This window comes from Sceloporus occidentalis, unplaced genomic scaffold, assembly GCF_023333645.1.
Source record: "Sceloporus occidentalis isolate IW3139 unplaced genomic scaffold, rSceOcc1.0.p SCAF_7, whole genome shotgun sequence".
Classification (NCBI taxonomy): domain Eukaryota; kingdom Metazoa; phylum Chordata; class Lepidosauria; order Squamata; family Phrynosomatidae; genus Sceloporus; species Sceloporus occidentalis.
In genome coordinates, this window is record NW_028316987.1 from 59,560,327 (window position 1) to 59,574,747 (window position 14,421).

Sequence of the window (14,421 nt, forward strand, 5' to 3'; positions counted from 1 at the left end):
CAGAAAATGCTCATAGAACATTTTGTTCTTAGGTCGTCACATACCTGTTTAATATGCTCATTGTACAAGAATTTGCAATTGTTCAGCTCTTCATCAAACATCTGTAGTAAAATGTTGTAATTTGGGCTAAAGATGTCTGCAATAACAGGCTTTTCCAGAAAATATCCAAGGATTACTAAAAGCTATAAAAATAAAAGAGAATACATCTTTCCTGCTGAAACTACTCAGATTTCCTGATAAGGAGCACTGAACCTCATGCGCTGTGGTTTTACACACTTACACAGGCTGCATCTGTACTTCAGAAATAATCCAGTTTGACACCACTTTAAATGCTGTGGCTCAATGCTATAGAATCCTGGGATTTGTAGTTTGTTGTGGCACCAGAGCTGTCTGGCACAGAAGACTAAATGTCTCACAAAACTACAGTTCCCAGAATTCCATAGCACTGAGCCATGGGAGTTAAAGTTGTGTCAAACTGCATTATTTCTGCAATGCAGATGCAGACTATGATTTAAAATTCCAGACTCAAAAGTTATGAAGTCATCACACAAAGGAGCATATGGGCCCAAAACATGTTCCTGGCTTAATATATGGTTTATTGTCCCAGGAATGTTTTACACAAATTAACTCCATGCATATGTGAATGTTTTATGGCACAGCTGCTACAAAACCAATATAAAATGTTGTATTTTCCACCCAATTGCAATTAAAACATATAAGATGGGTATAAAAATTATTCCTCACAGTGAAACTTAAGAAGAATATTTTTAGTAGCAAAGACTTTCCTTTCATGTACTGCATTTAAGTATAAGCAACAGATTCATACTGGATACTATTCCACACCAAAAATAAAATAAAATAGAATAAAATTGTGGGGGAGCATACAGCTAACATTTTTGCTTGCATTTATGCTTGTTTTCATTGAAAGAACTGTTTGCAGACATTTCTGCTCTTTAGAAGGCTAAGAAAACTAAACACAATGAAATCTTACTTTAAAACAATGCTCACATATCAAACCAACACAAGAAAAGGTTACTTTTATTCTGAAGAACATCAAGGACCTACTCGCTAGCATATGATGACCAAGTTATGCAAAATGCCTCTCAAGCAGGAACTCCTAAATTGTCTAAATTCTTTCTCAACTCAGGAGGCTTAAATGGATTTAATTGTGGATAAATCTCTAATGAGAATAGTGTGAACACTTTAGATGTAGGACAGCTTTGGGCCAGTATTTCAAACAGCACATCTCCTGTCAGCCCCCACTTTGTTAAGACTATATGAAAGCAAAGGAATTTGACAGCTCTGTCAACAAATGTGATGGCAGCTCTGCTGTTCCCTTCATTTTGTTTTGTACAAAATCTTGGATTCATTTAAAGATCGCAGTCAAAATTAAGTATATCTATGGCTGTGTCTTTGAACACACCCTGTTACAATTAATAGTTGCAAATCCATCCAAAGACTGCCTGAGAATAAAGATAGGGGATAGCAAGGAACACTCCATGGCAGAGGAACCACCGCCTCCTGAACCCAGTTTGGTCACGCACAGCCAGACCAGAGATTGCATTTAATATGCAAGATATGACAGCAAAATCCACTCAAATGTATTTTATTCTTCACCATTTTACAGAAAAATTCTTCACACTCTCTGACTTAGATACTATAATATACATCTCAATGTACTGACTTTTCTAGCTTCAACTATTAATTACATTATATGATAAATGTTGGTAGCTGACAAGCAACATTTTAAAGTTCTGCAATTCATAACTGACCTTAAATGCAGACTCCAGCCCTGAACAATCAAGAAAGGCTACACAAAAAATTGATCCAAGACGTCTTTCAAACTCCAGAATTTTGTGTTTGAAATCAGCATAATCTTCTTCAAATGCCTATGGAATACAAATTTGCAGCCAGTATACTATTTACAGAAAGCTCATTTTCATATATATGTCCAAAGATACAAAGCATGGATGATAAAGCATTTAACGAGGAAAACCATGAAATCTCAAATACATTATATTAATTTTACTATTAATTTAATGCCAATAGGTTAATAGTCCTGGACTACCTTATTAGATATGCAATTGAATTCATATACTATGAGTTCAACGGGATTTATTCCTAGATAAGTATAAATGGGACTTTAAAGAAAGGAAGATCAAATGAAGGAAGAATAAAGTTACAGAGTTCACTTGACAGTAGTTGATTTACATGCACTCCATTTAACTGTTCAGTCAACCAATCTTTATTGTTATGACCAGTAATTTCATGCAAAAGTTTACACCAAAGCAAGTATTTCTAAAGCTGAGCTATCTTACAGCTCAGAAAACATACATTTTTGGACTACAGACCCCAGAATCCACCAGCAAGCATGACCCCTGGCCATTCTGGATGGTGGATTCTGGGAGCTATAGTCCAGAAATGTAATTTTCCAAGTTCTGAAAGATCCCAATAACTTCATAATATCTGTGTTTAGTCTTATTCTCTTAATATTAGCTGGACTATGTGAAAAAAGCAATCCATTGTTAGGAGAAATGTATTGAGCTGGTGCCAAGAAGCAATAGTTCTCACCACACTTTGCTATATCAAATTAGTTTTCTAAAGTCCAAAAAACATACTGCAGAAATAATCCAGTTTGAGACCAGTTGAACTGCCCTGGCTCAGTACTAAGGAATCCTGGGAATTATAGTTTACAGTAGCACCAGAGCTCTCTGACAGAGAAGGCTAAATGTCTAACAAAACTACATTCCCAGAATGTCCTAGTATTGAGCCAAGGCAGTTAAAGCAGCCTTTGGGGCAAAACAGATGGCCGCTTTGTGCCAGGTTGGAGTTGGCATCAGAGCACGGTGTTTAGATGCCACATGCTCTGATGCTGCCCCCAAGCTGGCATCACACCACCCACCTGACTGCACAGTGCACAGCTTTGTGGTGCTCCAATATTGTGGCATTTATATGCCGCACATCACAGGAGTATCACAAAGACACAACAGCAGTGGAAAAGCTGGCTGGTTCAAAAAGGAGCAGCATTTTGCTGCTTCTTTTTGGGCTGGCAAAAAGCCGGATCGGGGGCACAGCATGTGGTTGCTGCAGCCCCGATCCAGCTTTCTCTATTCAGATACTCTAGCTTTTATATAAACAGAGTGAGCAATGAGTCAAACGTACAGATGACATAAAGTTTAGATTGATTATGTATTGACTGCATCAAATAAATGTTAACTTCAAGAACATCTTTTTTCGGATAATATTTTTGTAAGGGATAAGTTTCCCTTTATTTATTTGAAACAGTTATTCAAATCTCACTTAAGTATTTGTTAATCATCTCTTGCTCCACTACGGCCTCAGATACAATGTGAAGCTGATAAAACAAATACATTTTTTAAAAAGCAGACCAAAACAAATATTGTTTTATAGAACAGACTTAAAAACCCACATAATTACAACTGCCAGAAAAGAAGAGGTAGAAAGGATATTTTAAAATAGTAGGAAAATGGTAAAGAAAAAAAAAGGTTTTTGAGAAACCCCGATGACAATAAAGTTGGACTGACAAGAATCTTTCCGCTTAAGGGCTTATTCTGCACAAAATTTGCACCTGCACAGAAAACAACATATTCTGCAAAAGAAACATCATTTTCTGTGAGGAAAATAATATTTTAATGCAGAAATATTAATTCCTGTGCATAAAATGTTGCTTTCTGTGCAGAAAATGCTGTCATTGACGATTTATTCTATGTAAAATGCACACATGATTGATTTGCTTACAGAACAGCACTTTTTTGTATAGTAAATAGCATTCCCTGTGCAGCAATTAATATTTCTACATTGAAATATTTTTTCCATGCAGGAAATGCTGTTTCCTGCATGGAAAATGTTGTTTTCATGCAAAACAACAACATGCAAATTTTGCACAGAATAAGTCCCAAATTGAGACTAGCCTTTGAAAATTGCACACTTTTCAAACACTTTCTCAAAGCAGAAGGGAGTCTGCTGAAATTACTCATTGCTATCTAGTCTCTTATCATCAGACTTAAGGACCAAAAGCTTTATGAAATATAGCCAGTAACTGTATTTTACTGGACCATTTTACTGAACAGTGATTTAAATTTTTTGTGTTCTGTTGAATTTTACTGTAGATTGTCATTACTGGAAATAACAATACTAAAAATAAAAATTGATAATCCTAAATTGCTAGGCTGTCCACCAGAAACTCGAGTGAGGGAGCCAGCCTTATTTGACTGGAAGGGAACTCCAGCATGTGGAGTCATATTACAGAGGAAAACCTGCCACATGAAGCCTTTTAGGCCTATGTGAAATGCAACAGCCCCTCTGTTGACTATGAACAGGTCCGCCTTCAGAATGGTCCCAAGCCAGTCAGGGGTTATCTTAATATTCTAAACTTTATACTAGCCATCACTTCTGTTCAATGGCAGCTCCATGTAGAGTACATTACAGTAGCTTAATTAGGAAAACCTACCAAATACACTACTCTAGGCATTTGTAGAAAAAAATGTTCTCTTTAGCATTAGTTGGCCCTCCAGCACAACCTTATGGTCAATGTCCAGTGTAACCATATCACAGAATCACACTGGAGGACCTAGACAATGACTAGAGATAACATGTTTATTGATGTATGTAAATGAATCCGTACTATATGAACTTGCATAATATGAGATTCTACTATACAATCAAGAGATTTTCTATTCTTTAAAGTTTCTCTTAATGTCATATTATGATAGCTGAAGCACTATATTTGGGGCTACTGGATAGAGAAATAAGCCATTGAAACAAGCAAGAAAAAACCTAGATAGACCTCAAGCTGTTTTTATGTTGCTATAGCTTTAACATTTATGCTTCTGAAATATTAACTTTTCTGTTTGCATTTATTGTTTGACAAAGCTTTTAGTTAACACTCCAAAATCCAAAGGCAAACAGTTCCTGAAAGCATGAATGAAAATAAATGTCTAGTGACAACAAATAAAACATGACAACCTAGTTCTTAATATTATGCTTCTGTTCCATCAGGCAATATTGAAGCTGAATACAAAAATAATGTGGAAGGATAAAATGAAAAAGCCATACACTGTATAAAGTACTTGAGCTACAATTAAATGGAAAAGTCAACAGTCTTCAAAAGACGAACTGAATGTTCTGAAATGCACCAGAAAGGTGTCTATATTAGAGGTCAGTCCTGAAGAGGGGAGCAACGTGTAATACTAATCTGTATTCAATGTTTTGCAAGGATTTATGTTAACAGTATTTCAATAAAATAAAATTGACCCATGAGAACCAAATGACAAAAATACAAATAGCAATACAGGGTGTCCAAAAATTATATTTACAGTTTCAGTTCTATATACAATTGAAACTGTGAAGATAATTTTTCAGGCAACTCATATTTTAAATGCACATATATAGAAGGTCCTGTGAAAATTCAGAATATAAAAAATGGATACGGACATAAGGAACTTAGCATCAGTAACCCACTATAAATCTGACATGCAACTACCGTGATAAATTTCTGTCAAAAACAACCCCCTGCTCTTGAAGAAAAAAGATGAGTGATGTAAGGTTTTTACCCTTTTAAACCCAGCATTTAATAAATTTATCAGCATTCAGTTCCACTCATCCCATCGTTTAAATCATTTCTAGAAAAGGCTTTACACATTTAAACTTAGTTTCAACATTGTATCCCCCTCCCACCCATTGTCACTGTATTTATTGTATTTTTAAGAGTAAAATTTAAGAAAATATATCAATATTCAAAACACAATATTACCACATTGTTGTAATCTGTAGAGTCATATGTTCTTTCTTTAAAAATATTACAAGATTCTATAAATTCTTCACTTAATTTGTATATTTTCTCATTCAAGGTTTTCCCCTTGGTTCCCCCAAATTCCAGTTTCTCCAGCCTTTCAAACTCAATCATGGTAAAGAAGATATCCTTTAAAAAAATAAAGATTAGCATTAAATCTGCTCTCTTACTTGAACAATCACATGTAGTTTAAATATACTGCAATGCCATTCACAAAGTTGACCAAGTTTTTATATTAGCTTATCCTATGATGCCTGTGGCTTAGAGATGTCCACTATCTATTGGGGGTATGTGGGAAAAATAAGCAAACCCATATATTGAAAACTAAGTTTTCTTAGGGGCTGTCCACATGGACCAAAAGGCCCATGTTACCCCTGCTTTGTGTCGTCTTGTTTACAGTGGCTTCACTAGGGTTGGTGTCACCTGGTGCAGTAGCCCAGGGTGTCACCCCCCCCCCCCCACTGACCTCCCATTTCATACCATACAGAATCTTTAGTAATGCTTTTTTTGTACTAATGTTACTTGTAAATTGCAATTTCCATATACCACTGAATGTAATGCTAATAACTGTGATATAAACAACTAGCAAAATTAAAATTATACCTTCAAATTACAATATCATACACACAACCTACATATATTTACATATACATAGTGAATATTTGGTTAAAATGTGATATTTTAAAAAAATTGGAAAAAAATTAAAAATATATATTTTCAATTTTTCAATTGTTTTAAAAATAATTGAAATTTTACAATTTGAAATTTTAATTTTACAAACTCTGGGACCCCTTCATCCTCCTCCCATCTCTTAAAACATTTTAAAGGGAAGTAGATGAATGCCACAGCCCATTTCTGCCAAAAGGTAGGTGTTTGAGGAACAGTGGTGTCACCCCATTCTTAGGGTGTCACCTGCTGGAGTCCACACTCCCAGCAACCCCCGCTTCCTCAGTGATGCCACTTGAGACATCGGATGCCACTGCCTGGATGATGCAGGCTGGCTCCTGGCAGACCAGGTGCAGATCCAGTGAATCTGGCCTGATCCCTGGGTAAACAGCCCTTAACATGGGTCAAATTGACCCCTGGTTTGTTGTAGAGTTTCCTGGAAACCCTGCAGCAAACCCCACTTGTTTAAATGGCCCCTGCATGTTCCTTACTTTTCTATGACTTTGCTCCTACTAAGCTCCCCATCGCCACATCTGATGTGGACAAAGGGAGCCTGGCTATGTGGGTGCAGTCAGGTGCCCCAGTTTGGCATCAGATTTGGCAATGTGGAGACATTTCAGTAGGAGCAACAGCACCGAAAGATACGGTGTGTGCTCTAGTAGCAGGTCCCTGGGCTAACACAGGGACAGGCATGTAAACACCCACTCATCCCTGCACCAGCCCAAGGACTTAACATGGGGGAGCACTCAGGCCAGAATATCATGGGCTCAGCCTGTGCTTTCCTAACCCATTTGCTCAGGGTCTCAGAAGTTTAAGTGCCAGAAAAGAACCTTCTTATTAGATTATTGACAAAACAGCAACTAAATTTGATTTGATTTTAAGAGCCCTGTATAAAGTAAGATTTTTTTTTAGAAGATCACTTTTGTTAGAAGTCCATATTACAGTACTTACAGACATTAGAAATGACAACACCCAAAAACCAATTGTGAATCACCTCAACATTCCTGCACATTCAGTCTCTGAACTATTGGTTGCTATTCTTGAATTTTAAAAAAATTAAAAGAAAATAAGAAAAAAGCAGCTGAATAAAGATTCACAAATTCCCATACATTAGGAATAGTATGAACAGAAACAATGGTTTTTTGGCATACTGCCTCTATTAAAATATGATTTTTCATCATAGCTACACATGAAACAAAAGAATTGTTTTGTGATACACAATTAACTTTATCTACGAAAAGTCTCGTCCTGCTTTATCACAACTGTTTCTGCACCCATAACCAATGTGTGCACGCACATGCACAACCACACACAAAATACTTTTCTCGACTGTACATGTGTTTACCTATTCATCTATTCTTGTATGCAAAATCTGTCACACATTTTCATCCTTTTAACTCCACTTTATGACCATTATTAAGACAGTACTTGTCACCCCATCATCATACCAGCATATTTGCATTTCAATTAACATTCCATGCAAGAGCACACATTCACTATATATCTGTATGCATGTCAGTTTACAGAGGCTTCACTCTGCATTTGAAGAAGTGGACTGGAGTCTTTGAAAGCTTCTGCAGAAATATATCAGTTCATCTCAAAGGTCCAGCTAGATTGCTTTTCTCCCTATGCTTTCCTTTTTATAATTTTTTTTCCAGGTAATCTAGTTTGTTAGAAAGTAAAGCAACAGTTGATTAAAAAAATACCTCTATTTTTTCTAAGCGACGTATAAACTTATCAAATCTGGAAAATACCATCTGAGGTTGAAAATCCCATGGCTTAACCTCTTCACTGCTAGGGAAATAAGTTGCCATTTTGCTTCTTTGCTTAAAAAAGGCTTCCTTAAAATCCCTTAAAGTACTAAGAGCCTCTTGTACTTGCTCCAAAGCTTCTTCAGTTTCTCTCTTCATAATATCTTCTGGTGAAAGGTATGTTACAGCCTTAAGGAGAGAAAAAAACATTTTTAAAAATAGCTAACATGACAGTGTTATTTGGAAGAGACCCATTGAAATTGGTGGGAGTTTAGTTATGTATACATTGTTGCTATGTACAAAATATGTGTATGTTTGCACTCAACAGTGAACACATGTCATTTTCAAGAAGTTTACCAGGCAACCATCAGTCTTAACTGTATAGATATGTTATGATATGTGTTTTTATGATGTGTGTTTTTTAAAAATTCTGTGAACCACTTTGATCATTCCAGAAGAGCAGTATACAAATAAAGTATATTATTATTATTATTATCATCATCATCATCATCATCATCATCACCACCACCACCACCACCACCACCATCAGACCTGGCTTGCTACAATTTCTCAGTTATATTCAGAACTAGCCAAAGGTTGGCCAACACTTTACTGACAATCAGTAATCTATTGATACAAATGACGTGAGTATTCTCAAAGAAAGACAGTTTCCACCCCAACTCCACTTGTAACGGAGTGAAGCAAAGCTAGACATAATCTTTACCAGGTAGATATTGCTACTCCCCCTGGTCCAAACAGTCACCAAAACAAACTTGCTACTTTAACTTCTTACAGGTATAAAGAGCTGCCACTGACTTGTTGGGAACAAAACCATCAAGTTAAGGGCACAATTGTAAATTCACAAAGTTTTCTAACATAAAACATGGAAAATTAGATCTGTCCTTTTTCTACCAAGATTTTGTCTTGATCTCATTAAAGAAGGAAGGTAGAGGACTAAGCAGAAATCTTTGGCAAAGTAAACACATTGCATGCACTGTAACAACTGATGCAAAGAGAGATTTTGTTTGTTTACAGAAGAATTCTACTTTAGATGCATTAGCATTGTTTCCTTACAAACAGAGCACTTTATTGATGTCTAACTATGAATAAACTGGCCCAATAATAAACCCCCATGGTCTTAGAATGTGCAGTTATTGCTCTAGTTGACAGTAAATCACAGATTTGCTATTTGATAAGTCATATCATTAATGTGTTAAAAATGGATGCTGTACGCACTTGACAACATGAAAAATACTTTGAAGTAGCTGTATAACCATTAAATAATGCCACCTCTTATTCAGATAAACAGAATATTGTATTTTTAATATAAAACACATAAAACAGTAGAATTTATTACTCTAATTATTTTGTTGTTATATAGCTATAATTGTAAAAAGAGTACCATGGAACTTTAATGAATTCATGATAAACAATCTGTAAGATGGAAGCTAAAATGTATCAACACTAGATAAATTTATTCTCTCTCATCTTTAACATTCTTCAGCATTGACTGGTTTTATTGACTAAAGCTGCAAACCTGTACACATACTGGAATGAAAGCACTATTTAATGCAAACAAGTTTACTTCTGAGTTTGACTTGTATATGATTGCATTTAATAAACTAGCCTAGTTTTCCATTCATAGTTTATGCTACCTGGTCAATGAACAGATTACAGAATTCCTGAAGTAGAAATATGATTTGCGCTGGCATGTTGTAAAACTTGGACTGACTCCAGATCAAGCAGATGGTGTGAAATAATGCAGGAATTAAAATATGTATCTCTGGAAATTCTGTTTCTTGAAGACACTGAATATGCCTTTGCAGAGGTCTCAAGTACAGGTCAATATCCTGAGCTTCAGTAAGTGCTGCAAAAGAATTAAAAATACTAAATATATTAAATGAAAAGGTGAGACAGATTTTATGGGCATTTGTACCAGAAAAATAATAACAACAGCATTTTAAGGCATCACATTTCTATGCCCACAATAAAACTTGTGTATTTGAATATGACCATAGCTCAGGCTCTGTTTGCATTAGTCAAATAAACCAGGCTCCTACTGTCTCCTAAGTCGGGAAACCAGACAATGCACAGTCCAACCCTTAGTTCTGGTGCTGAGTGGATGGGATGATGCTGTGTCCATTCACACCAAAACCAGTGTATACCCATCTTAACACACATTTTAAAAATTCCCCATTTGCTCCAAATCTTAATAGATTATCTGAAGCACTCCTTTTCCCATGCCAGGCTGCTGTTTGAAATGAATCCCACCATGCCACCCAGCACAACCACTGTGACTAATGTGATCATTGCTGTGTGCCTTATTCTCCCTTTGGAGTGAAGTGACACACCATGGTGGTGGTCACATCAGATGGCACAGCAGGACACATATGCAAACACCTGCCTGACATTTGTAACAGGGTGCCTGAGGTAATGGGGGAAGGTAGAGGGAACCCTACCACCAGGATACTCTGGGCTGGGCCTGGAGTATCATGGCCAGTGGAGACAGAACCTCAGGGCCCGATACAGACGGGCACTTTGTGGCGTGGTGGCGGCCATTCTAGGGTTAGGGACAGTGTACTAACCGCAAGGTCCCTAGCCCTAGTACGGAGTGGCGGCATACTAATGCCACCGTGTACATGGGTGCCGCCATTGTGACGTAAGTGCCGTGCAGCATCCGCACGGCACTGTGCATCACTTACATTGTGAGTACATCAGTAGTGAACTCGCGATGTCCCTCTGCCTCTGTAATAAGAACCCAGAAATACCAGGTTCTTTTTACTCTGGAGGGAAGCCGCGTGGTTTGGTGGCTGCGGCCTCCCTCTGGAGTGAAATAGGCCGCCCTTTTGGGCAGTCTGTCTCAGGCCTCAGTTTAAGGTATCAAGTCCAAAACCTCAGATTTAAATGCATCACTGGGGCAAAACAGATGGGTATCCAGGAGTGGCCAGCCGCTCTCAGCCTGAACGCCCCTGGTGTGAGATGAACACTTGCTGAGGCCCCAAGGGCGCCTTCTGCCACAGTCCCAATGGACCGCAGCATTGATCAGATAAAAACCACTCCCTTTGGGGCCAGTTTTGACCCACCTTATGCAGCCCCAGAGTGGCTTCCGGGTACTCCAGGGCTGTGCCTTGTGTAAACGTCATGCCCCTGGAACAGCCGGAAGATGCACTCATCTGCCTGTCTGTTTTGGACCACAGTCATTCATAGAGAAGATTTGGTGCCACTACTGTTCAGATATTTCCAGACAGAAGGCTCCTAGCACCTGACTTTAGTGTGTGTGTGTGTGCGTGTGTGCGTGTGTGTGTGTGTTCAGCTGTTCATCTTTTCATCCTTAATGGATTTTCTTTATTATGAGAGGAAAATCAGAACTGTTAAAAAACACAGGATGGTTATGTGCAAATGAAGACAACAACATATACAACCCTAATAAACGTCTACCTATGAGACAGGGGAATGGAGTAGTTGCCTGGAAGCATTGCACAGTAGACATTATTTTGAGATAAACTACATTACTGTGACTTAAGCAGGTATCTTGCCAAAAGAGGGTTTTTTCATGTTCTCCTCCTAGATTGTGAAATATACTTTCCTCAGGGTAGTGATCAGTTTCTCCTCTCTCCACTTTTAGGAAAACTATGGCCCAGTACAGAGCATGTGGCAACTGCATGCTCTGCAATCCTAATATGTATGGACAGCGCCATCTTTACATGGCGCCGTCCATATGTGATGTGCGTGCATGATGCAAGTGCAGCGCTGCAGCCACACCTCCGGGTGCCATGCTTGTGTCATGAGCACATCACAGTGCCCCAATAGCGCACTGATGACATCCTCCCCATGCGCTGAAAAGAACCCACTTTTAGTAGGTTCTTTTCGGAGCGGAGGGAGCCCCCATGGTTTGGTTGCTGTGGACTCCCTCCAGAGGGAGAATGGGTGGTTCCAGACCGTCCCTCTGCGGCGGTCTGCCCAGCCCCTATAAAAAGACATCTTTTTCAAACTGGCTTTTAATACTGTTGTAATGCTTATTGATAAGTATTTTTCATGGATTTATAATTATTTTGTTTTTAGTGAAGTTTTTTAGTTACTGTAAATGTTCATTTTTGTGGAAAGATGGGATAAAAATGTAATAAATGCAATACAAAAAAATCTTACATACACTTGCATAGTTTTAATGCAATGCAATATTCATTCTGTTTTCATAATTTAGTTGCAGATCAACCACTCTGCCTAGTTAAAACTAGTGTAGCAGCTGTGTGCATTCCTGGAATGGTTTAATCTGTGATGCATACTTTCATTAATCCCATCTGGATTACTATAATTCACTTTAAATGTGGCTACCCTTAAAGAGTGTATGAAAGCTTCAGCTATTCCAAAGAACTCCAGCCAGATCATTTACTAGGACTGGTAACAAGGAACATACAACTCTCTTGTTACAACAGCTCCACTGATTTGTTTCCAGGCACAGTTTAAAGTGCTGATTATGACCTGTGTATATGCCTTCAAAACACCAGTTGACGTATGGCAACCCCATTAGTTTCATAGGGTTTTTGTATGCAAGGAATACTCAGAGGAGATTTTGCCAGATCCTTCCTCTAGAAAATAGTCTACAGCACCTGGGGTCTTTGTTGGCCTCTGGTCTCCCACCCAAGTACTAACCAAAGCTGACCCTGCTTAACTTCCAAGATCAGATGGGAACTGATGTCTTTAGGGTATTTAGGCCAGCTCCTGACTAATACAGCCCTTTATGATTTAGGTTTAGATTACCTGAAGGACCATATTCTTCCATGTAAGAATCTCTAGACACTGAAATCTTTGAGAAAACCCCTCCTCTCACTCCTGCCACCCTTACAGGCATGTTTGGAACAAGACTTCTTAGTGACTGGTCTCTGAACCTCTGTCTGAGGTCTATCCATCAATCAGCCATCAAATTCTCAACCAAATATCAAATGCCACATTTGTGTCTATAGTGAAGATAGAGAACCCATAACTCTGATTTAGGCAGAAATCCTTTCATTTACTTACTTGGAGTTGTTTGTTGTGTGCATTCGAGTCATTTCTGACTCTAAAGTGAACCTATCACAGGGTTTTCTTTGCAGAAATTATTTAGAGGAGGTTTGTCTTTGTTTTGCTCTGAGGCTGAGAGAGTGTGACTTGCCCAAGCTCACCCAGCAGGTTTCCATGACCAAGCAGCAATTAGAATCTTGGTGTCCCAGTGTCCTGGTCTAACACTGAAATCATGAAACCAGGTTGGCACTCCTCCCCTGGAGTAAGCTCACTGAATTCAGTGGGACTTAACATCTTTAGAAACACATATTCAACCACAATATTAAGCTGAAAATGAAAATATGCATTGTTGCTCCTCCTATACAATAAATATTTCCATGAGGAAAAGGCAGAATAGAAATAAATCATCATCATCATCATTAATGTAAGAATATATCTTATCAGTAAAACAGTTTGATAATATGAGTAGATTTCTTTCAAAGTAGCTCAGTACTAAATTACTAAAATTCTGCAATAGAACTCACATAGGATTCCAAAAGTGCATGCAGCTTTTTAGATAACAACATGATCACTGACAATAGAGTATAACTTCCAGAATGAGAATATTTACTTCTCTATCAGTTGTTGCAAACTATAGTAGTCTGTGAATTCAAAGACACAGCTGTGTTAGTCTGAAAAATTGGTATGCAAAGGGACCTTGTAACATCTTTGAGACTAACTGAAAGAAAGAAGCTGGTAGCATGAACTTTCGTAGACTTGAGTCTATTTCTTCAGATGAATGGGGTGGCTACCAGCTTCTTTCTTTCAGTACTCGCAAAGGCGCTATTTTTTTTGCATATAATAGTCTATGGCACACAATCTGATACGGCAGTTGATACAACTTCATTTCTGTGCCTGACATGGTTACACAAACTCTTGTACCAGCCCCCCCCCCTCTAAAAATACCAATATAAAAATGTGGATTACTATATTAGAAGAACCTGAAAGTTGGAAAGCTATCAAGAATATGAAGATGGAAGTATATGATAACATCTTGAGATGAATATATCTCTAGCTGTTAAATTAATTTTACAAATAATAGCCCTGCGGTTACTTGATTTAACCTGGGACTGTGGTACAAGAAAGGGGTTAATGTTTCTGCCTCACAGTTTTCAGTTGCAATTGTGCTTGCCAAAATTCATCTGATTTCTCTTC

At 37.9% G+C, this 14,421-nt stretch overlaps 1 protein-coding gene across 1 annotated transcript in view; it reads right to left on the minus strand.

Moving 5' to 3' along the window:
- DNAH11 (dynein axonemal heavy chain 11) overlaps positions 1-14,421 on the minus strand; it is a 176,720-nt gene that overhangs the window by 144,855 nt on the left and 17,444 nt on the right. Inside the window, exons 6-10 of the mRNA XM_089533095.1 lie at positions 9,885-10,096; positions 8,185-8,418; positions 5,774-5,941; positions 1,773-1,889; positions 45-182 (exon numbers count right to left, since the gene is read on the minus strand). Of these exons, the coding sequence (XP_089389221.1) occupies positions 45-182; positions 1,773-1,889; positions 5,774-5,941; positions 8,185-8,418; positions 9,885-10,096 (869 nt within the window). The remainder of the gene's footprint in view (positions 1-44; positions 183-1,772; positions 1,890-5,773; positions 5,942-8,184; positions 8,419-9,884; positions 10,097-14,421) is intronic.